At 31.6% G+C, this 25,436-nt stretch overlaps 1 protein-coding gene across 2 annotated transcripts in view; it reads left to right on the top strand.

Moving 5' to 3' along the window:
- LOC143911307 (uncharacterized) overlaps positions 1-19,532 on the top strand; it is a 122,843-nt gene extending 103,311 nt beyond the window's left edge. For both annotated transcript variants that reach the window (XM_077430158.1, XM_077430157.1), the window contains exons 6-8: positions 4,617-4,797; positions 14,820-14,959; positions 18,640-19,532. In XM_077430158.1, coding sequence (XP_077286284.1) covers positions 4,617-4,797; positions 14,820-14,959; positions 18,640-18,911 — 593 coding nt within the window. In that variant the 3' untranslated portion in view covers positions 18,912-19,532. The remainder of the gene's footprint in view (positions 1-4,616; positions 4,798-14,819; positions 14,960-18,639) is intronic.
- The last annotated feature ends 5,904 nt before the right edge of the window (positions 19,533-25,436 follow it).

Here is a 25,436-nt window from a genome sequence, read left to right on the forward strand (position 1 = left end):
TTGCGCTTTCCTTTCTCTTTTATCCGAACTAAAGGAAATCTTAGTCTCTTGCGTGCCTTCCCTCTCCCTTTGGAGATTTAATCTTTATTATTTTTTTTTTGTTTTCGCATTCCGTGTTTTTTAAAGTGACGGAAAAAATTATATACACGTTAAAAAATGGACGGTATCGATCATGGCAAACATATAATATGATACTTGTTTTCCTATATTTTCTTTTACTAGTAATGCTTAACTTTTGCGTGTTGCTTAATCTCGTGAATTATTTATGTATCCATTACGTTAGTTAATCTGATGTTCAATTAAAAGAAAAATATTAATAATGTATTGATTTCATTGCCAAGTCATATGAATATCGAAAATTATAAGAATTATTTGTGAGAAATATGTATAATAAGATGTAATATTATGTAGATATAATAAGAAGCGTAATCAGAATGTCATGTTCATTAAAAATAATTATTAAGAACAATTACACTGTTCGACAAATGACGACTTTTTTTGGTTCAGAGACGATATATGACTTTCATTATAAATCTATGCCCAATGAACACGAATCTGGTAATAAAAAATGTTTATTAGCTCGATATTCGGAGATATATAAGTTTTTTAAAACGCGCGATTTTTCATATGTTTATTGAGATAATATTCTGACCACACTATTTTTTGTTTTCGTTTAAAAGGGTTAATTGGAAGTGTGCTGAATTTTTTTATAAGAAAAGTACATATTTTCACCATATCTCGTCTCTGAACCATTTTTCGTGTCGAACAGTGTTATTAGTATTTTTATATGCTTCGATTAAAATCTACTAATCATGATTAAAGTGTAAGCAAATTAAAAAATGGTGAATTTTGAAATTTATTAGTATATTTAAACTAATAATATTTTCAAATTGAATGTCACAAAACCTGTTTAAATATTAAATGAAAAACTTGTCAAATATATTTTAATCAAAATATTTAATTATTCAAATAAGACGATTTATGTATGGAAAACACTTTTCAACTATTTTATGAATTATGATTTTAAACATTTATATAAATAAATTCAGTTTGCTCTTTAAAACTTGTGGATTTATATAACTCTTTTAAGTGCAAAATAGTGAAATATAAATGTATCACATTACATTCCAAGCACGAGTTTTCGAAGGTTTATTGCAGCATTAGCACACTTAATAACACATAATAACAAGGTTTCTTATTATCATACATAATAATCATAATCATTTAATATTTGTACATATTTATGTATGTACGTGTGAACTCGTATTTAGAGTCTAAAAAGATATTTTAAAATTGTCAAGTTATTTATTTAGTCTAATAAAAAAAGTGACATTTCTGGACCGTTTATCTCATTCTCTCTACTTTTGGTGGGTTGGGGGATCTGAAATTGAATTTCGGCTCGGGATAAACGACGACTTATTTTCTGGGAAGGGTAGGGAGTACCAAAAGTGGCAGTTGTCAGCTCAGACAGCCGGTGGGTAGGCTGAAGGCTTAATTGAATAGCCACAGGCGTTCTCTGGTTGAAAAATAAGCAGAAAGGGTGAGATTCGGAAAGCGGGAACACCTCCCTCTCGTCCCTCAATTTTATAGAGGATATAATTGGAGAGGTGGCGGAAAAATCAGCCCTGTCGGTGACAAAGGCGTCGAAGAGGGTCGTTTCGATTTAATGACGGGGATCGTTCGGACAGACGACACTGGAAAATTGCCACTCGGAAATCAATATAACAATAATAATAAAATAAAATACATTGCTTTCCGTTAGCGGATACTCCAAATACTCTACTAGACAAATTTGATCCAACTATCACAATACAAAGTGGGGCGGAAACAATTTATATCTATCTAAAAAAAATGTTTTCTCTGCTAGATATGGTACTTATAATATTATAATTCAAATTAGAAATTTAAATTATATACCTACTATTTGTTTTACCCGTCTTCGCTCAGTATTTGTAATATAAACAACGTAAACATGGCGAATCTAATAGTAAATATTCATTTGTTTTTTTATTAAAATTATTTGAATCGAAAAAAAAATCGACTCGTCGTCATAGAAATTTTGACTTGTTTACGAAATTCCCAACCAAAGATACAAACTTACATACAAACTCTCTTTCGAAATTATATATTAGATGTATGTATATGCAGGCCCGGACCGAGGGTATATGACGCCCCTAGGCAGATTGGTTTCAGCGCCCCCGCCCCCCCCTTAAATTTTAAAACAATAAATTTCATGTAAGTTCTTGAAATGGTATGTCGAAGAAAAATATATAAAGACGAAAACAAAAAAATAAATTTAAAGTTTTTGTTCAAAATAGGCACGGTTTAAGATCTGTTCATAACAATCCAGCACAAACTGGCTATAGCACGTATCCTGCAAGGACGGAAAGTATTTTTTGGTACATTCTATATATACGCATTCACACTCCATTCGCGTATGTGCATTCACGCATTCATACGCGTCCATATAGAATGTACCAAAGAATATAGTCTGTACTTGCAGGATATCTGCTGCTGCTGGTTCGTACTGGATAGGTATGAACAGACCTTAATGTAAAAATGAATAAAATAAAATAGAATACGGATATGAATGACATTTCTACTTTCGAATATTATTGGTTTAGATATTTAATTTCGTGAAGAAAATCCACTTCTGATATATGTACATACATATATGTATATATACATATTTACATATGTTTCAGCGGTATTTAATATAAAATACAAATCCAAAATACCATTTGTACCGACGACAGTTTGCTCTTTTACAAGTTTTATTCGCAAGTCGTTGATATTTGACAGTCAACTTCCTGCGTTTCTCGTAAATTATAATATTTTACAATCAGTACTGTTCCTTCAACTACAAAAATTAAGTTAAAAATAGAATGTTTTATAAGTTCAAAGAAAGCCAAATTATTTTATTTATTTTTCCAATTTAATAAGCAAAAAAAAGGAAAATTTGGGCGCCTCGCAGCTCCCCTTCTCTATGTCGCCCTAGGCACGTGCCTAGTCTACTGCACCTTTGAGCCGACCCTGGCTATATTTATCAATTTTAATAAAAAAAATTATCCTTGACGAGGGGGGGGCTATTTACAGGGGGGTTAATGTCCAGGGGGTAAGTGTCCTAGAACCCCTATGTACATACATATGTATGTTTTTATTTTGCTGGTAAACGTTTATTTCTCATATTTTCATTTATTTATCCACATTGTAGCTCACTGGTTAAGCGATTGTTCACCAGTTGATAGGTCGTGGAGTTACGCTTACGGTTTCTGATTAATATCTGTATTTCTACATACATACATTCCATAATGTGTTTGGATATATACACAGTTAGCCATAGTGTCGAGTAAGGGTGACTTGTCATGCCAGTATGGCAAATGTGAATAAAAAATAAATAAAGTGTTAATTTAAAAAAAAAATCGATATTGAAGCGTCCAGACACATTCAAACATACCGGCAGCATTATGAAATACTAAAAGCTATGAGAGCATTTTCGATACAAATTGAACGCAAATGTATTGTAACTTGCACAAGACAAAAGTTCTACTTCCGGTTGTCGGATGCACACATTAAATATCGGGAAAATAAAAATAATTTAAAAGGTCAAAATAAAATAATGAAATATTGTTTAAAAAAAAATACTACTTTCAGCTTACGAATTCTAAACAAAACCTTATCAGCTCTAAGTTAGCACATACATAATACAAATATAAATTTTCAGCTTGATACGATCAGGGGTGTGGACAGAATAGTGGCCTAAAAATTTTTGACCTTTCTAAGAGGAAAAAATCCCACTTCCGGTTTATTAAATTTAGTGATTTTTTTTTTTATCACATTGATACAAGAATTATACTTGATTTTTTTCTTGAAGAGCACGCGTGTTTAAGGGGTCGAAAAATATAGTGGAAGAAAAATCGAACAAGAGTAAACTGCCACTTTCGGTTGACGGATGCTTATCAAATTTTATATACAACTTGGTATTAAGCTTACACTTCTAAATATGAAATTTCAGTTCAATAAACCAAAAGGTTTCTGAGAAAAACATAAAAAACCTCGATTCTCTAGAGTAAAAGTACTACTTTCGGTTCAGGTAAAAATATTTTAAAAATATTAGGTTATTCAAATTATAATTTCTATTACATGTAAAAAAATTTTAGTCCGATTCAGTTAGCGGTTTGGGAGATAATTGAACTCAAAAACTTAAAAAAATGGGACACCTATAAGGGGAGATACCATTTCCGGTCAACTCAAAAATTAAAAAAAAATTAACGTCATGTCGATAAGAATTTAAGTAACCGACACTAAGTTTCAGTTCGATAGGATTAACGGTATTCAAAAAATCACTAAAATACACAGACACACACACATTTTTTCTAGATCATGAAAACATGATCAGTGATCGATTCTGAGTTCAAATCAGTCAAAATCTCAAGTTCGAATTTTTGCATGATCACAAAACTTCAACTATTGTTACTACGTCATACATAGATAAAGTAAAAATATTAAGATCTGTATATGTATGTGCGTAAATAAGTGTGTCTTTGAATTAGGCAGTATTGATCGAGGCTGTGAATTACGTCGAAGTATTTATTTATATGTTGATTTTGTTTCAGAAAATCTTCAGTACCTTCGACTGGGCGATAATCGTCTTCACATGATCCCTTCGGAGGCCCTGAGACCTCTACACAGACTCCGACACTTGGACCTGCGTTCGAACAACATAACGGTGATATCAGAAGACGCGTTCACGGGCTACGGCGATTCGATCACATTCCTCAATTTACAGAAGAACAGGTAAATTCATCCGATACGCTACGAGATAAGTATCTCTAATGCGGAAGACGAGAGATAAGGGAATCGCGTCGCTTCAGAATATATCCCTTCTGGCGTTTCGCTATTCGAAAAGTTGGCCGAATTGCCTTCATTATCCGACGGCCTTTATTGCCGACGAACCGGTCGTCAAACTAAATTACTCTAGTTGGAAGTATTACAGTCGGGACTAAATTTAATGGACGCACGTCCCTTGCTTTATAAGTAATTATTTAGAAATAAAGTGACAACAAAAAAATGTACAGGATTTTAAGAGCATGATAAAGAAATATATTTATTTTTTAAATCTATATCAGGATTAACAGGTAACCCCATGTGCTTTCCTGGCCAGAAGCATTTGATACAAGTATTATGCATATCAATGGGAACTAATTACACTGTTCGACACGAAAAATGGTTATAACAAAAATTCTATTGATAACTGACTTACCTCGATAAAATAAACGAATTTTTGTTATTAATCCACAAGAATAGTCGAAATATGATTTAATTCTCATATAAAGACAATTTAATATATTATACCTGTTAATTCAATTTAGATTCGTGTAAATACGAGTAAATACTAGTGCGAGTTTTTAGTTCGAAATTAACCTTTTTCAACGAAAAGGATTAATAGAATAGTTTATTGGAATAGTGTTCTGTCCACACTATTCCAATAAACATGTTTCAATAGAAAATACACAATATAAAATAGTATTAACAATGGGAAAAAATCCAAAGTGAAAATACGTACTTTTGACTTTTGATTTCAACTGGACGACTATTTAGAGAGATTTGAAAGCTGAAAAGTACGACAAATAAAAGATACAATACTCGACTATAGATTCCAATATTCATTTTGAACAGAAAATTGACAGATTTTGAGACATCGACCGAACAACACCAATATATAGAAAAATTGCGCGATTTAAAAAAACACATGTATATCTCCGAATCTCGAGCCAATCAACATTTTCTATTACCAGATTCGTATTCACTGGGCATAGATCTATAAAAAAGTCATATGTCGTCTCTGAACCATTTTTCGTGTCGAACAGTGTTATTTTGCGAATATGAAAAATTGCGATATTTGAATAAATGCTCCGTAATTGAATGGAATATCAAGTCAACTGTGATAGTGTCAACCGACTTCGAAATGCTTAAATCAATTTTCGAAAATAAAAATTAATAATGTTTACTTAAGTAATACGCACTCTATGAATCCAAGGACGGTTCAGGTCGTAGTTATTATATGAAGAAGTGGGTTCAATATAAAGAAGTCGCGAATTAATAAAAAAAAAACTTCATCTATTGTTACTACGTACATAGATAAAGTAAAAAACAGTCACAAACGAAGGTCTAACAAACACTGAATGCACTTGTCTTGTCCCTTAAAAAAGGAGCATATGTTCTTTCCCTCATTTCGAAAAGGTAGCGTAAAATCCACAATCGCTAAAAAGGTTGTTTACTAATCTTCGTTCGGTGCATAGATTTATTTATAAAATTTTAGCTAGTTAGCTAATTTAAATATGAAATTGGCTAGAATTTTTGACATGTGTATCATTAAAAAAATATTTTTTTTACGCGTAAGCGTTTTATCTGTGAGTAATGTCCGTGAGCGTTTTGTCACCTTAACGTTATGTCGTGCGCGTTAGGTCCGTGAGCGTTTTATCGCTGAACCTTTGTGTTTAATTTTTGTCTCGTCCAAGTAAACTTACTCTATCATGACAAAAAGTGCAAAACTATACACTGTATACGTATTGAAGTGCAAAAGTGCTCCATCGGTTAAATATTTTATTTTGAATTAAGTGTATCATAAATATATTTTATGACAAGAATTTCCTCTAAAATTAAATTGTTCTGTGTGCGAGTTATATTTTTGATTATATTAAACTGTCGTTATGTCCCTGGATGGGTAGAAAAGATACCGACGCATTAGGGATACATTTCAATTAAAGCAACTGTAATTACTGGAACACAGCTTTGTATTAATGGTGGAAAATGGGTGCTTGAAAATGCTGCAATTTTAATGAGAATTTTAGCTATACGAATAAAAAATAACAGATCGTTTAAACGTTTAGTTATACACTGAAATTTTCCGATTTAGGTAAAGTTTCATTTAAATGGTGAAAATTTAATTAAAAAAAGTTGTCAATTTAGTGAAACAGACAATTTAAATAATCAACGCTGATATGGATTTTACTCAAATAATATAAAAAACTTAACCATTTTTCGTCAATATAAACACATTTTTAAATAAGTTTTTTAATAAAAATACTGGCCTTTTGTTATAAAACTTAAAAAAAATGATAATTCTACTGCTGATTTTTAATTAATTTAGTTTAATTATTTTAGACATAGTAATAAATATATGTATATGTTCAACCTATCGCCTTATCGGAAATTATAAGAAAGAAATATTTAATTTATGTACATATATTAAACAAACTAATTTACTCCACACAATTTTTAATTGTTTTGTTTTCCTTTTAAATGGTTGATATATTATTAGCATTTGCTGGTGTATCTTATTACAACAAAATATATCATGGACTTGGACTTTATTTAGAATAAAAGCTTACGTTTATCTTTATAAGTAAAATATATATAATCTAATATATGAGCTGTTAAATTTGAATATGTCAGAAGTCCAATTTTCAGTTCCAAAAACACTGCTATTTGATTTAATTCAGAATAAACGTGTTACAGGCCACCGTCATTTTTAATTATTGTTAAAAGCAAAATATTATACCTATATTTTAGTTTTTTCAAAATATTTCTGAAGAAAAGAGGACTTTCAAATTGTCACTTTCAAATATTATCATATTCTATATTGGATAATATAAGGGCTCATATTTTGGTTCTATGCATGTTATAATAGATTGAAATTAATTAGAAACGAGTTCGAAATATCAGGTTCTGCAACTGATGAAAAGTTAGCCACCTATACATATAATATAAACATTGGCCATTTATTACAAATACAATACTCGATATATTATTAAACATGTGTGTATGTATGTACCTTAATGTATTTTTCCACAAAATGCAATGAAACACTGATGATATTTATGTTTGGGTTGCTTTAAAAATACATCTGCCGAATATTTGATGCAAAAGATATTTTTGATGTTTCACTTTTGGTGTCAAGTGTACGTTGACAACAAAATTTAAATCAAATTTGAACGTCGTCGTTAAAATAAAACGAAAAAGGGGAAAGATATAAACCCTACCTTCAGAATCGCAGCGGTCGTTATAAGATTTTTCGCGGATGAAAGAAAGAATGGCTAAAATTACGTTTCTTTTGACGTCGGAGTGCGAATTCATTATGAATTAATATAAAAGCGACACCTTTGGCGAATAATAGAGTGAGGAGTGTGAAAAATAAGTAAAAATATAATACAAAGGAAAGTATTTGCAAAGATATAAATATCAAAGGGAATATTTGCAGGAGTGATGAACTTTGTACATGCAATGAAAGAATAACAAGGGGAGGGATGGTTCGTCTCGATTATCCGGCAATTTAGTGGGGGTCCACCTCGTTGGGGTCTCAATTCGGGGGTCAAAAAGGCGCCTAGTCGAGGGCGCACTCGAGAAATATCCTTTTGCGAGTGCTTCCTTGGAATTTAATTAAAGAACTTTTCCTCTTTACGGCTTCTTCCCGTTCGGCGAAGGCTTCTCCAGGCCCCGGAAGGATCTTTTGAATTTATTGTTTGGCAAAAGCTCGCCGTTTCTTCGGCCAAAAGCCCTTTCGGATATTATGATTTCTGCTTACATTGCCATCGTTCATTTGTAATACACGTTAGGATGCAGTAGTCAAAAGGGATCCAAGTTTATTAAAAAATATATATGTATATATGCACATATGTGTACATATATTATATATAAAAAAACGTCTATTATAACAAAAATTAGTAAAAATATATTATAACGAGTCTCCATTTTTGAGAATTTTATCATTCTGAAGGGAAACATCCGTACGCACGGTATAGTGAATTAAATATAAATGAATTAAAATAAACAGTGAATTAAAGAGTAAACTCTTGTAGCGAGGGGTAGTATTTATGTATGTATGTATTTATTTATTGAAAAATCAACAGGCCTCAGATGTAGAAATTCATAAAAATAAAGAATAAATATAACAAAATAACATCTAGGCCCAATTATAGATTTTTACAAAATACATAGTATATCTAGTACATATTTAATACATAGACAAACAAATGAAAAAGAAAAGAATAAAAACTAAAATATGACTAAATATTTCTAAAATATCGGGAACAGTAAGTAGTATGGGCGTAGGTAGGAAAACGGTAGCGTAAACATTTAATGAGATTTAGTTGGACTTTTTCAATACAATTAATATGGAATGAATAAAAAGGTGACCAGATAATTGAGGTAAATTTAAGGTGAGACCTTACACGGGAAAAATAAAGTAATTTAAGTACATAAGGATCATTAAAGGGCTTTGTTGAGCGGAGTAGGAATCCAAGAGATTTAATTGCTTGATTAGTAATGAAGAAAGTGTGTTCAAAGAAATCGAGTTTATTATTAAGTATTGCACCAAGATCCTTAATAGAAGATGATGTATGTATATAAACGGATGTGACGTCATATAATGAAAGGTTCTTCACTACCCAGACTAGCTGCTTAATCAAGCGATTGCTCACCACTCAAATGCCGATCAGAATTCACAAAAATACACGATATTTGAATTAAATTTAAATTTATTTTCGGACTGAAAACGAGACAGTGGGGGGAGGGGGTGGGGGTGGAGAAACATCTAGTACAAGCCACCCGTTCATTTGTATAAATATTCTGCCTCGAAATTCGCACAGCATAATAATTTAATATGCGCTCAGAACAAACACGAATTCGAAACCATGCGATAATAATAATATTTTATTGAATCCTTGTTTTCCCACGGCTGCTGGCGAACTTCGCTCGTATTATTTCATCCCGGAGTCTATGTACTTCGGGGATGTCTGGTCTCCACCCCCTTGACACCCTGTCATTTCGGGACGTCTGTCCCACCCCTTTCGGGACACGGACTACGTTTTTACGGGACTCTCCTCGTGGGACTCCTTTGACCCTAAAAGGGTAAGGAGACACTCGCGTTTTCGACTCCACTTCCGGGACTATGTATTTTTCCCACCCACGATTTCTCTATGTACCTATATATGTACATATATATATATATATATATATATATATATATATATATATATATATATATATGTGTGTGTGTGTGTGTATCTAAGAATATGTTGTGTTGCTTAATTAGCACCTGATTCCCTGTCTATGGTGTAATGGTTTCCTTTGTCTCTTGTTGCGTAATTAAATTGCGTAACGGAATATGTATGTACGCGATCGATGATTCGCGAACCCCACTTTTGGCAGCCCTGACCCCTACGACGACCGAACTTTTAACACAGTTACGTCGAATTAATTACAACTCGGTCCCAATTTAAACTGCTTGGCCAAGTCTGAAAATTCCTAACGGGACTCTTGTTTATTTCGGCAAAATAAAAACTGACTTTAGCTTTTATTTGTTTGATCGATGTTTTTTTCCATTAAATCTTTGCCGATAGTGGCCAATAATGAACTAGTATATTTTATGATAGTCATTACAATTTGATGTAAAATCTTTAATGAAAGCAGTAAAATTTTGAAAATATACATATACGAGTTGACATCTTAGTGGTTTATAGACTCTTTTAGCACTGCGAGGGAAAGGTTTAACAGTTAATACTGCCATATAGAGGTCGGTACAATCGCTTCTAAAATGATATGATCTTAAACTAAAAAGACAAAGGTAATAATTTATTATTAAATGGATTGTTTACCGAAACGGAAAACTTAATTCACTAATAACACTGTTCGACAAATGACGACTTTTTTTTGGTTCAGAGACGAGATATGACTTTTCTTATAGATCTATGCCCAGTGAATACGAATCTGGTAATAGAAAATGTTGATTGGCTCGAGATTCGGAGATACATATGTATATGTATGCGATTTTTCTATATCTTGGTGTTGTTCGGTCGATATCTCAAAATCTGTCAATTTTCTGTTCAAAATGAATATTGGAATCTATAGTCGGGTATTTTATCTTTGATTTGTAGTACTTTTCAGCTTTCAAATCTCTCTAAATAGTCGTCCAGTTAAAATCAAAAGTACGTATTTTTTCCCACTGTTTATACTATTTTATATTGAGTATTTTTTATTGAAACATGTTTATTGGGATAATGTTCTGTCCACACTATTGTTTGTTTTCGTTTTAAAGGGTTAATAGGAAGTGTGCTGAATTTTAAAACGATAAAATTTGAGCTAAAAGCTCGTACTAGTATTCACTCGTATTTACATGAATCTGAATTGAATTAATTGGGATAATGTATTAAATTGTCTTTATATTATAGATAAATAAAATTATACTTAGAAAAATCATATTTCGACTATTCTTGTGGATTAAGAGGGCTGTACACCCAAAATCTTAATTTTGTTACCGTTCCTTTCTTCGATATATATATTGAGTGTATGTATATATTGAGTGAATGTGACAATATATATCAATATATATATTGAGTGAATGCGACAGTTGCGCTTCGACCAGATAAAACGTATTTTAAATTGATAAAATAGAGGTTTCGTATTCTCCTATTTTCTCCTCCAAAACTGGACCAATTTTTAAAAAAATTTCATCATCGGTTTGAGAAAAATACTTTCTGTGCATCTATCGGCGTATTTTTTTTTAAATCGACCGTTAAATAAGCACGCTGGACTCGTTTCATGGGTGTAAAAAAGAGGCGATTTTATAGATGTTTGGCGGCTCTTAGCTCCTATAAAAAATGATTAATCAAAAAAATAAAACGATAGATGCACCCCAATGGTAGATATCCATAGCATATTAAAAAATAATTTCTCTAGTGCCATAATTGAGGAAGGGAGAAGTATAGTACGTTTGTATGGACTAGGTGCTGCTGTCCAGCCCTCTTAATAACAAACATTCTATTGATAACTTGCCTCACCTCGATAAAATAAACGAATTTGGATACTTGAATGGATACATATAGCTCTTGTAGCATTCTAGAGAATCGGAAAATGGTCGATATAATAAAATTTTCTCACATTTTTGTATGATTTTTTTCACTGCCAAAAGTTTAGTTTGGGAATCTTTAAAATAATGGTACCACATGTACATATTCAAATTTGAATTTCAAATTCACAGCTAATTTAATTTACCTTAAATGTAGAACTAGAACTTTATGACCTAACCCAGTGGCTCTCAAGTGAAATTACGATGATTTTGCTACTAATTGGCCTCAAAATATGTAAAAATATGTTGAATCATAACTCATCTTCAATATATGTACAAATTATAAAATTAGAAAGTATATTTTATAAACAAATAAAAAAATAAATTAAACATCGAACAAAGTTAATATTTTGTTTTGGAAATTTTAAATAAGCCCTTGCCTTAAAATGAAATAAAAACAGGTTGAAAATCAATCAGATAGTGTAGTTACGGGATATAGTGCCAAATAATATTCCAGGTAATATTTCACGCTCTAGCTCTATACTATATTTGTAGCATTATTTCACACTAAGTTTCGACAGATAATATTCTCATTAAAAACTGAAGTAGATTAAGCATCACAGTATGACATATGCATATATACACGTTAGGGTAATTAATTAATTTGCATGCTCGTAGTGTATTAAGCACTATTTCGGTTAGAAGCCACACCTCCTATTAATCTTTGTCAAAAAATTACACCACCGACGAAGATTATTCCAGTCGATCTAATGCCGAATGTAATAAATTACGTCGGTTACGTCCAAATGTCGAAAGTTGGATATCTGTCGAACTTACCGGTAACTGTTGTTCTGGAGTTTATCACTAACCTGTATATTGTGTGCCGACGAAAAACTTCAACTCGTTAATTTTACGGAAGGGAAAGCTTGCCGATCGTTTGGAGTCGACTTTAGTTTGTTGTTTGGCTAGAAAATTATCAAAATCAACAGCAATCCGAAATAAAGAATCTCGTTTGTTCGACCGTACCTACCTGTATATATACCTGAGAAGTATAAAGAATATCAAAAATAAAATTCGATTAATGGACACATCAATTGGCTATGAGAGTGTTCTCGGTTCAAGTACGTAAATACATTAAGAAATATTCTGCAATTTTATTACTTGTAATTTTGCTTCTACGGTATGTCTTATAATTTGGTAATACATAATACATTTGAAAAAATCATTTATGTATACATATTCAAACTTTTTGAGAAACTCGCATATTTTAGATCTTCGTCAAATTTATCATGTTCCTTGGCCTTTATTGAAACTTTAACATTCGATCAACTGAAAAGTTTTTTATATAATGAAGAAAACATCCAAAACCCTAAATATTACTTTCAGTTGAAAAAATAAAATAAATTTAATTTCTCTTGCATAGTTGGGTTATTTAATAGAAATCACGTTTAAATTGACTTACATACATACATTCATATAGAAATTCAATTTTATTTTATTTTAATCTTTAATTTATACCAGGAAGGCCTAAGAAGTAATTCGCCTTATTGGCCAGAAACATTATACATTTGATACAAATATTATAAGTATTATACAAAGTACATATCAATTAGTATTCACAGAGACATCTATGGTCAAATTTGTAAATTTGCAGCATTTTAAACAATTCCGCGAAATTCAGTAAATACATATCAATTAGCATCCACAGAGACATTTATGTTCAAATTTTATAAATTTGCAGCATTTTATACAATTTAGCGAAATTCGAGATCGCTGAAAACTCGACATTTGCTAGAAAATCGGTAAGCTTGCCAATTTTTTGGAACCGTTTCAATGAAAATCAGATAAATTTGCAAACTCTGATAGGAAACGATCGACTTGAAGCATAAATTCAAGGTCTGACTAGCAGAAACCAGTGAGATTTGAAACAGTGACTACTCTGTTCAAAACATTATATGCTAACCACTAATCTATTCTGATGGTTTTAATAATGGTTGTGGCTATTTGCAGGTACTATATCTGCGACAGGCGCAAAGCCTTCTGCGCATGCGCGTGAACTGTCACTGTCGGCGTGTTTACTGTTAAAATTTTGTTCTAAACCTCTTCAAATTTAGTTCGAACTCGTAAAGTGACGTAGAGTAAAAAATATAATACAAATTAGTTAATATTATTGATTGTTAGAAAATTATTATCATATACAACGTATAGTACCTACATACATGTACAAGCTGCGAACTAGCTAAATGATATAAATCTATTATAATAACGTGCGAAATTTATTTGCCTCATGTATAATGAACGATTAATTAAACAAGTCTAGCATATATTAAATGTAAGAAATTATAATCGGATTATAAGTTCACGCGCACGCGCAGAAGGCTTTGCGCCTGTCGCAGATATAATACCTGCAAATAGCCAATAATTCGCAGATATAGTACCTACAAATAGCCACAAACTTTAATAATAAGGAATAACATAATAATAATATAATAAGGAATCGCCACATACAAAGGTAGGGGAGCAAATCTCTTTCAACGGGAAAGTGATTTAAAATAATGGATAATAAATAAATATGTAGACAATATACTAAAAATGGAAATTAAGGCTGATAAAAATTAACATATGTGTGTACATATGTACATATATTCGAAAAATATACAATTTACAAACCTCTAAGTATGGCTCATAAAAGAGGGTCCTTGCCACAGATTGAGCAACTCGGCCTATTTAATTACATTCTATGTATAATCATTTGACTGTACGAGAAGCCTCGCTTTTCGGGCACTCGAAGGGTCCGAGACTTTATCACATATTCAGTTCCCATTTTCGCTCCTTGCAATATTAAATTGTATAAATTAAAACTCACTCAGCCCCTTTTCGTATACGTAACGAAGAGGCGGTGCTAACCGCTCGTTTAACACGTGAGATTAAACGATGCATCATTAATTTAATATTTTTCCCCATGTTTCAGCATCAAAGTACTACCGGCCATGGGCTTCGAGAATCTGAACTCGCTGGAAACGATCAATCTGCAAAACAACAAGTTGACTCACATCCCAGAAGAGATCATGGAGCCGATCGTCGATACCCTGAGAGTGGTCGACATCATGGGTAATTTATTTATGTGATTTTAGTCGCGAATGTACCGATTGAGATGTTCTTCGCGTAACTTGTTCCTGGGCTGTTTGCGAATTCTCACAGACACACGTTGAATAATATCACGAAAGGTTTGTGTAAATCTAGGTCATCCATTGATTGATCAGTTGTTAATGTTCGGTCCTGAATTTAGATCAGTGTTGGCAGCACTATGCTGCCAAAGTCAATATTAGTTTGATTTGCTTTGTGTGTGTGTATTGACTTGGTAGTATATTTACACGTATACGTATTTGTCTTGTATAACATTTGACATACACGAATGTATACTGTGTTTTGTACGTTTGCTTGGCAAATATTTAGAAATAGTTTGCGACCGAAGATCAGGGGCACTTAGCCAGTGATCCGTAAACGGTGATTAAAAATTAAATAATGCAAAGAAATATGCACCGGAAACGAATGCAATTCCAACAACTGAAAATAAGTTTTATCAACAGCTAAAATAATAGTTATTAATTTTGTTAGAAATAGTTCTATGAATCACCGTGTTTTAAAACATTTTATAAACAACTGGGAATAATATTTGAAGTGATTTTATTATAGTACTAGTTGTTATACCCGGCTTCGCTCAGTATTTGTAATATAAACAGCGTAAATATGGCGAATCTCGTAGTAAATATTGTTCAACTATTAAATATTATAAATAATATTAATAAGTAAATATTTAAAATAATATTCAACGATATCAAAACGTTGATTTGTTCGATGACATTACGGATTCTACGAACCTAGAAAACATACAAAGTTACATATACATATATATTTATTAGATTACAAAATAATCTACGTTTCGTCGTTACAAATTTTACCGATTTAAAATTCAGCACACTTCCAATTAACTTTTTTAAACGAAAACAAAAATAGTGTGGCCAGAACACTATCTCAATCAATATGTTTCAATAGAAAATACTCAATATAAAATAGTATTAACAGTGGGAAAAAATGCCAAGTGAAAATACGTACTTTTGACTTTTGATTTGAACTGGACGACTACTTAGAGAGATTTGAAAGCTGAAAAGTACTATAAATGAAAGATAAAATACCCGACTATAGATTCCAATATTAATTTTGAACAGGAAATTGACAGATTTTGAGACATCGACCGAACAACACCAAGATATAGAAAAATCACGCGATTTAAAAAACACATATATCTCCGAATCTCGAGCCAATCAACATTTTTTATTACCACATTCGCGTTCACTGGGTATAGATCTATAATAAAAGTCATATCTCGTCTCTGAAACAAAAAAAAGTCGTCATTTGTCGAACAGTGTTATTAATATTTTGTCCCGGAATAACAGTATGGACGTATTAACAACAAACAACAGTCATATCAATTAACAGACAATTTGCTAGTCACTACAAAAGGTCAAAATTCCACATCAAAATGCAAATTTTTCGATATGCACTTGTATCGCGGTTGTGCGGCTATATCCGATCACCATAATAACCTTTTTAATGACTACAAACGATAAACCATGCCAATATCCATTCTATTGAATCGTTCTAATTCTAAATTGGCATAAAATTGAAATCGTTACGTAGAATTGCGTGGGCTTGAAGTTTAGCGACATTGCGTGCAAACATCACCACGCCCTTCGAATAATTCGATTTTATAAGAACTCCTTCCGAACCCTAATGTATGTATGTATATATATATATATACATATATTAGGGCGAAAAATAATAATAATCGAGAGATGGAGAAACACGTGATTTTACGCGGCCATATAATGTCGCAAAGTTGGATTACACAAATATAAAATGGCGCTAAGTGCTTTCGTCGACTGTCCCCACTTTCCTTCTGCCTCCGGGGAAACTTTTCCTTTTTCCTTCTTTATCGCACAATAAAAGGATAAATTTGATACGGCCGATATATGTGTGTATGTGTGTATGTGGGTTTGTTGGTGAAAGATCCCCCCCCCTCCCTTCCTCATTCCCTCGTAATACAATATTCTGTTATTATACGACGTGTATGCCGGCCTTTATTGAGTTATAAAACGGGATAAACAAGATGTGACGGCGAGTGACGTCCTTCTTGGTTTTTCACCCCCAAATTAGTCCTACTGTGAAATTAGTTCTATGTAGTATCCTTTGCTTGTGACGTATACTTTCACTTGAAACGTTATCCTAAATGGATTAATTTGAAAAAAGTAATACCTGTCAGTTTATTCCTCTACTATATGATTGTCACCACCCAAATGAAATTAATAATCTACATTTTATATTTAAATTTCAAGGTTGAGAAATATCATATATTTAATACTTGTTTGATACCCAGAGAAATGTTATAATAATAGAAGTGGCTTTAGGCGTCATATTGTTGTCAAGTGAGGAATTTTCATAGACCTTTTCAAATGATTTTAGCATCAGTCGTATTTGATGTTTGGTGCTCGACGTATGTATATCCGATGAAAATTTCTTTGTTTGTTTATATTACTCGCAAGATGGGCAAGTACATCGTTAAAAAGTGCAGAATGCATTCAAAAACACACAATAAACAACATGGGATACAATTTTATAAGTAAATTGATCATTTAAGTAACATATTATTCAATTAACATCGTAGTTTGACATTTTTTAAAAGTGTCATGGCGATCGCCCGCATTCTACATAAAATTTCAGGGGTGGCACCAGGTAAATGTAATGATACGTCGAGCACCAGGTAAAATGATCACTTTTACATGATCTAGAAAAAATGTGTGTGTGTGCCTGTGTATTTTGGGGATTTTTTGAACACCGTTATTCCTATAGAACTGAAACTAAGTATCGGGTACTGGAATTCTAATCGACATGACGTAAATTTTTTTCAAAGTTTTAAGTTGACCGGAAATGGTACCTCTTCTTATAGGTGTCCTTTTTTTAAGTTTTTGAATTCAATTATCTCCCAAACTGCTGATGGAATCAGACTCAATTTTTTATACATGTAATTGAAATAATAATATTTATAACCTTATATTTTTTAAATATTTTTACCTGAACCGGAAGTAGTACTTTCACTCTAAAGAATCGAGGTTTTTTATGTTTTTCTCAGAAACCTTTTAGTTTATTGAACTGAAATTTCATATCTAGAAGTTTAAGCTTAATACCAAGTTATGTATACAATTTGGTAATCATCTGTCAACCGAAAGTGGCAGTTTACTCTTGTTCAATTTTTCTTCTACTATTTTTTTCGACCCCTTAAACATGTGTGCTCGTCACGAAAAAATTCAAGTATAATTCTTGTTTTTACAAACCTCCTTTACGTTTCACTTACGATTACAATTCAGGAAAAATTTTGCCTCTTATCCGTTCGTTTTCATACTTTGCCATATTGCTCATTTTGGTCATCAATATAAGTAAATGGATCCTTCGCCATTACGATAGAGATAAAATATCGTTTAAGACGCGTTTGAAGTTTGCAAATTTGAAATTTGGGTAACGTCTATGTAGTCTTTAGTTTTATACATAGATGGCGGTAGTAAAATAAAATTATTGGTATTTTTATTCAAAATAATAATTTATATATCTTAATATTATATACAAAACTAAAAAAGAGATTTGTTTTTAAAAACTTTTTTTTACTATTATTATTTATTATTAACTTTTTGTTCCGAAACTGAATAATTGTAACTATTTTGTATATTTTTTTCTAGATAATCCACTGATTTGCGACTGCGAACTGCGTTGGTACGGAGACTGGCTGAGCGGCCTTCGAGATCGCGATGACGAAATGATGCAAAAGAAGAGGACATTATGCACAATGACCAACGAGCACAGAGAGTACAGTGTTCAAAACATGCCAACGGAGAAAATGGCCTGTGTCGGAAAAAGCATAGCTGGAAGAGCCTCATCTTCAGGCATAACTTGCCTGAAGGCATCTCTGGCCCACGTAGCCATGATGTCTCTGGCCATTTGCCTAGTATGAGTCGATATATCCGATGATTTTTTTTTTTACTTTATTTAATATACGCTAACAAATTATACATATTGAAATAACTCGAAAAAATTCTAGATAGTCTATTTATGTATGGAACGTGAATTTATTCGTGTGAACCTTTCCAGGGACGGCGCGAATATTTTTTAATAAATCACATTTTAAATCAGATGCGTGTCCTTGATATTATATACAAAAACACATACTACATACATATATTGAAAGAAAGCCTCATCGTGGAAAATTATCACGGTTGAAGTGTATATTTTTCGCTTGTGTGTCAGGGGTGAAAAATATCGCTTACATACAGCCGATCATTCGTTTTTAATGCGATGAGGAATTTTCATACGTACCCTCTTTATTTTTGTACACTTTTGAAATAATATCACGACTGAGTAATTAACGCAATCAATTTGAAATATACACTTCGATACACTTATATTTTTCTCTATTCAAAAAATGAAGATGTAAAAGTACTATTTTGGATTTGTATTAAATAATTACGCGCACTTATTCTAAAATAGTGTTCAAAATTGGTCAAAATCATGAAAAAATATATATAAACAACAATCATTTTAGAGAAATCAGGGTTCATTTTAGCCCTTGTATTGGAAAAGAAAAATTTTGAAATCAAACAATCGATATATCGTATTATAATATAAATACAGGGGGAGTCGAAACATATCACGTGTATGTCTGATATAATATATAAATGTTGTTTATTAGTTTAAATATCTTACATATATATATATATATATATATATATATATATATATATATATATATATTTAAAATTAAAACATATTTTATATATTCATTGTCATTTATTGAATTTAATATACATTTACATTATTATTATTATTATTATTATAATTATGTGGAAATTTCATACAATTTTAAGTGTATAATGTTATATTGTATATGTATACTAATCCCTATTTTAATAGTATATACATACATATTTATATGAAAATAAAATATGTTATTATATCAATTTCACAGTATCAAAGTCATATCATTAGCGGGTATAAATATTATATTACTATTATTATGAATACGTAAGATTTAAAAATTGTATGTATTTTTGGCTTGCTAAATTGTATACATGTTTTAATATAATATATTATAATACATAAAATTATCCGCAAATATTTCTTAAAATTCAAATGCTTAAAGCAAACACATTCAGTTTCAAACTGTAATAGATTTAATGATATATAAATAATATTGTCGTGATAGTTGTAAAACAATCCAACTTTACCCGTACATATTGATAGCTAATTATTGCATGCCAATTTAATTATTATTATTAATATATAATAAATTAAAAAAAATGCACACTGTAGTGTTTTAAAAATCTTACTTTGATGTTGTTTAACCATGTCGTGCATAATATTAGATAGTAAATTGGCATATTGTAATGAATATGTAGACGTAAATGCTTGTTATAATAAAATATTCGGTTGAAACAAAAATTGTGTACATCAATCAATACAAAAAAAATTATACGAATTGGTAAAAAATTAAATTTTTGAATCAACTAAATAATTTATAGTTTTGATTTTCGCGCATAGATGTCAATATGTATTTTTTTTTGTTTGTAAATTAAGCCTAAATTTCGATTGATTTTCAATTCGAAATTTTTTTTTAATTTAATTTAATAAAACTATTCAGAGCCGGATCCAATTTCAATGTCCACTTACTATGATTTTAATAATATAAATATGGCTTAGCAATTTATTATTGTATCCGTACTTTTTGTCGGTAAATATATAATATGTATTATCTCTATGTGTATGTGTATTTATATTTGATTTCATAATCAAATTTAACTGAGCTCGACCAAATCATGTGTGAGCTTTTGAACCAGTCTATACATATCTAAACAGGGCGCGCCCGCCGCCCCCCATACATATCAAAATTGCGCAATATTTTACGTCAAAAATATTGTGATTTTCGGTAGAAATATTTTCTAAGCAGATATTGAAACAAATATCTTATTTTAATTATATAAGATTTAAAATGACATGTTGATATGCAATGATTAAATGTTGATCGTATTAATTTCGATTACAATATTGTATTAAAGGTGAATATGATAGGTATGTATGAATGTGCGTACACGTTTTGGAGCCTTATAATGCTAAAAGAAAATTGCAACCCTTATTTAAATTTTGCATATTTGCGATTCGTTTCAGTAATCCAGTTCCAATTAATACCAAAAAAAATGTATGAACAATTTTTGTTTGTTTTTATGAGGCTTTTTTATCCATGTAAAATATCTATAATATATAATGTGCTGAATTTTTTCGATGTTGAACCATATATTATATATATAGTATATTATATGTTATATATATATTCATTAAATGCGCCTGGGTGTTTTTCTTCTATTATTAATTAATATTATATAAAAAATAAAATACATATGTGTTGTTCATAAGCAAACAAAAAAACATTCTAGTTGTTGTTATCGTATTAAAATTCTCGTCTTAATCTTTAAACAATAAAATTGTCTCTATGTATAATAAATATAAAATTGATGTAAGTTTTATTCAATGAATAAAAAAAATCACAAAAGCCTTAAAAAACATTTATTTCATTTCAAGATGATATTATACATATATTTCGTATGTAAATATGTACATTCACTATGATCTGTAATTTGCATGATAAGCTATCTTATCGAAATGGAAGCCATTACATAAAAATGCGTCTGCGATGACGCTGTATTGAAATGTTTTAATTATGTTATATTTTGTCGATCACGCATTATTTAGTATAATATAATCTATTTTGAAAAGATACTTTTTAATTAAATTTTCAAAAGTAAATAATTCAGTATAAAACTTCTTCCGAAAACACAGCGTACTAATTATGAAGACACTTCCGAAGAGTTTTAAATTGGAAAATTCAAATTTGTCCTCTGCTTTGGATGAAAACGCGATTAATATTAAACTCTCCTGTTAAATCAATAATTCACAAATCCTACACAGTGGGCGAAGCGAGGGATGGAGATGAATTTTATGTAGGAAAATTAGGCAGAATTATTCATTCGATATGGCGAAGCATCAAAGGAACTCGATCTGATCTGAATTTTAATAGAGAACAATCGCTTTTTATGATTCAATAATGTTTACGCCTTAAATAAAGAGCCTACTTCTTCCGGTTATTTTACATCGTATCAAAAAATATCATACTCAAGTTTCCAACATTGACAATCGCATATTTTTGGTAGCTATGGTTAATTTAACTAAGCTTGATATGATCCCCAAAAACATATGGCTCTTATTACGCTAATACTAAGGTAATCTAATGAAATTATTCATATCTGCGAATTTGGCATGTTCATTTGACGAAAGTTCGGCAATGACGAGGGACGTTAGATAGATCGTGAAAGGGTCTATATTTTGCATTGTGTCAACATAAATCGTGGAAAATGTGGACGAAAACTAATATAACTATGTAATAAACTGTAAAAAGGTAATATAAAGTATTTTTTTCTATTATAAAAATGTATTCATAGCATTAAATTTTCTTATAGCGTCATAGCGCAAAAAAGTAGAAAGCGTGATCGGATATTGATTGGAATTGTCGTTTTTCTGGTACTATTGCTGTTGATTTCCACGGCCACTCTGTACTGTACTTTAGTCGAAGAAGAAAATTCAAATGGTGTTAGAGGAAAATCTGAAGAAGCAACTTCATCTGCAGCAAAAAGAAAATCTGAAGAGGCAACATTATCCCCAGTAAAATGCTCTATAGATAATAACGGTGCAAATAGTATTGTATGTACAGAAATTGATCTGAACGATGACTTAACAGATTTGTTGGAGAAAGAAGTTGCGGTGAGACTTTATTATTTGTTAAAAAAATTAGAATAAATGTACCTTCATCTATGTATAATACATATGTATGTATGTATATATATTATATAAATCTTAGCAATGTATCTATAAATTTCAAATCGATTTTTAGAAATTCCAGAATGAACCCGAGTTAATACATGAACTCCGCATAAATGGATTACTAGTAAAAAATAGGTCGTTGTTTAAAAATTGGATTAATACTACACGATTCCATATAAAAAAATTGGACATAAATTCAAGTGACGTTGACGATATTGAAAACAACGCGTTTGAAGGATTTGCTTTCGACAAGTTGGAAAGTCTGTATCTGATATTGCTGAAAGTCAACACGCTGGAAAAAGACACTTTCAAAGGTCTGCGGCTACTGAAACACTTGCATTTCGATAGTTGTGCTATAAAACAAATAAACCAGAGGGCTTTAAGTGGTGTGGCGTCTAGTTTGGGAACGCTGCTTGTGCAAAAAATGGGAAACGAATCTCATAGATTCTTGTGGAATCCTGAAAATTTGACAGGATCTGTTCCGTTACCCAATCTTAGTCTCGTTGATTTCAGATACAACAATTTTGGACCACTTTTAAACGATATGTCATTTTCTCAACTTGATAAATGTGAAATGATTTTTTTACATGATTGTCAAATTGAAAGGATTAGTTGTGGCACTTTTAAAAAAATGAATTGGCTTCGACAAATTTTTTTGGTCGAAAATCCTCTTATTAATTTGGATTCGTGTGTTTTTGGAGATGACGTTATAAGTGGTTTCACACAACATTCATTGGGTTTAAACGGAGATAAATGGAATTGTAGTTGTGATTTGAATTGGTTGAAACAATTAAAAATTGATAATAAGATCCTTGGAGATCCCAAGTGTGCCTTTCCACCAAATATACCATTTGAAGAGGTTGATTTTTGCAAATCAACAACCCCAGAGTCAACAACAGTTTATTTAGATTCAACAACGGAATTTATGACTGTAACTACAGATTCAACTACAATAAAAACTAGTACCATGAATTCAACGCCGACAGAACCTACACCTTCAACTACGACAGAATCATCACACAGCACCAAATATTCAACTATTAACACTACAGATTCAACTTCGGTAACAACATTGACTAGTACCGCAGATTCGACTACAACTGAATCATTACCCAGTACTGATGACTCAACAACGAAAGAAATTACAGATTCAACTACAATGGAGTCATCAAACAACACTGCAGATACAACTCTGGGAACTACAGATTCAGTTACGGCCGACATAATGACCAGTACTATAGATTCATCAATTAACAGTACAGATTCGACTACAACTGAATCATTACCCAGTACTGATGGCTCAACAACGACAGAAATTACAGATTCAACTACAATGGAGTCATCAAACAACACTGCAGATACAACTTTGGAAACTACAGATTCAGTTACGGCCGACATAGTGACCAGTACCATAGATTCATCAATTAACAGTACAGATTCGACTACAACTGAATCATTACCCAGTACTGATGACTCAACAACGACAGAAATTACAGATTCAACTACAATGGAGTCATCAAGCAACACTGCAGATACAACTCTGGGAACTACAGATTCAGTTACGGCCGACATAGTGACCAGTACCATAGATTCATCAATTAACAGTACAGATTCGACTACAACTGAATCATTACCCAGTACTGATGACTCAACAACGACAGAAATTACAGATTCAACTACAATGGAGTCATCAAACAGCACTGCAGATACAACTCTGGGAACTACAGATTCAGTTACGGCCGACATAGTGACCAGTACCATAGATTCATCAATTAACAGTACAGATTCGACTACGACTGAATCATTACCCAGTACTGATGACTCAACTAAGATAGAAATTACAGATTCAACTACAATGGAGTCATCACACAACACTACAGATACAACTCTGGGAACTACAGATTCAGTTACGGCCGACATAGTGACCAGTACCATAGATTCATCAATTAACAGTACAGATTCGACTACAACTGAATCATTACCCGGTACTGATGACTCAACAACGATAGAAATTACAGATTCAACTACAATGGAGTCGTCAAACAACACTGCAGATACAACTCTGGGAACTACAGATTCAGTTACGGCCGACATAATGACCAGTACCATAGATTCATCAGTTAGCAGTACAGATTCAACTACAACAGAACTATTAACCAGTATCATAGATTCAACAGTGACAGAACGTTCAACTACAGCAGGGTCATCGAACTGCACACCAAATTCAACAATCAGCACTACAGAACCATCTACAATAAAGTCATCGACAAGTACCCCAAACTTAATGACGACAAAATCAACGACAGAATCAACAATTAATTGCATTTCGTGTATTGGTTCTTCTAAAAAGAGTGTTTGCATTACATCTAACCCTACAAGCTTTTTTCTAACCAACGACCAACATGATAATGTAATGATAAATATCGATTCTGATATAAGTCCCGATGATTCTATAATTTATTTTAAGGGAAACCAAGTAAAGACGGTAAGTGAATTGGAAAAATGTCACACAAATTTACAAATAGGCAATATGATAGTTGAAAATGTAGAAAATGGACAGACATACACATTTTGCTATTTGCACAATGGACAGATTGTATCTCCGTTGAAT

Source organism: Arctopsyche grandis, chromosome 4 (assembly GCF_051622035.1).
Source record: "Arctopsyche grandis isolate Sample6627 chromosome 4, ASM5162203v2, whole genome shotgun sequence".
Classification (NCBI taxonomy): domain Eukaryota; kingdom Metazoa; phylum Arthropoda; class Insecta; order Trichoptera; family Hydropsychidae; genus Arctopsyche; species Arctopsyche grandis.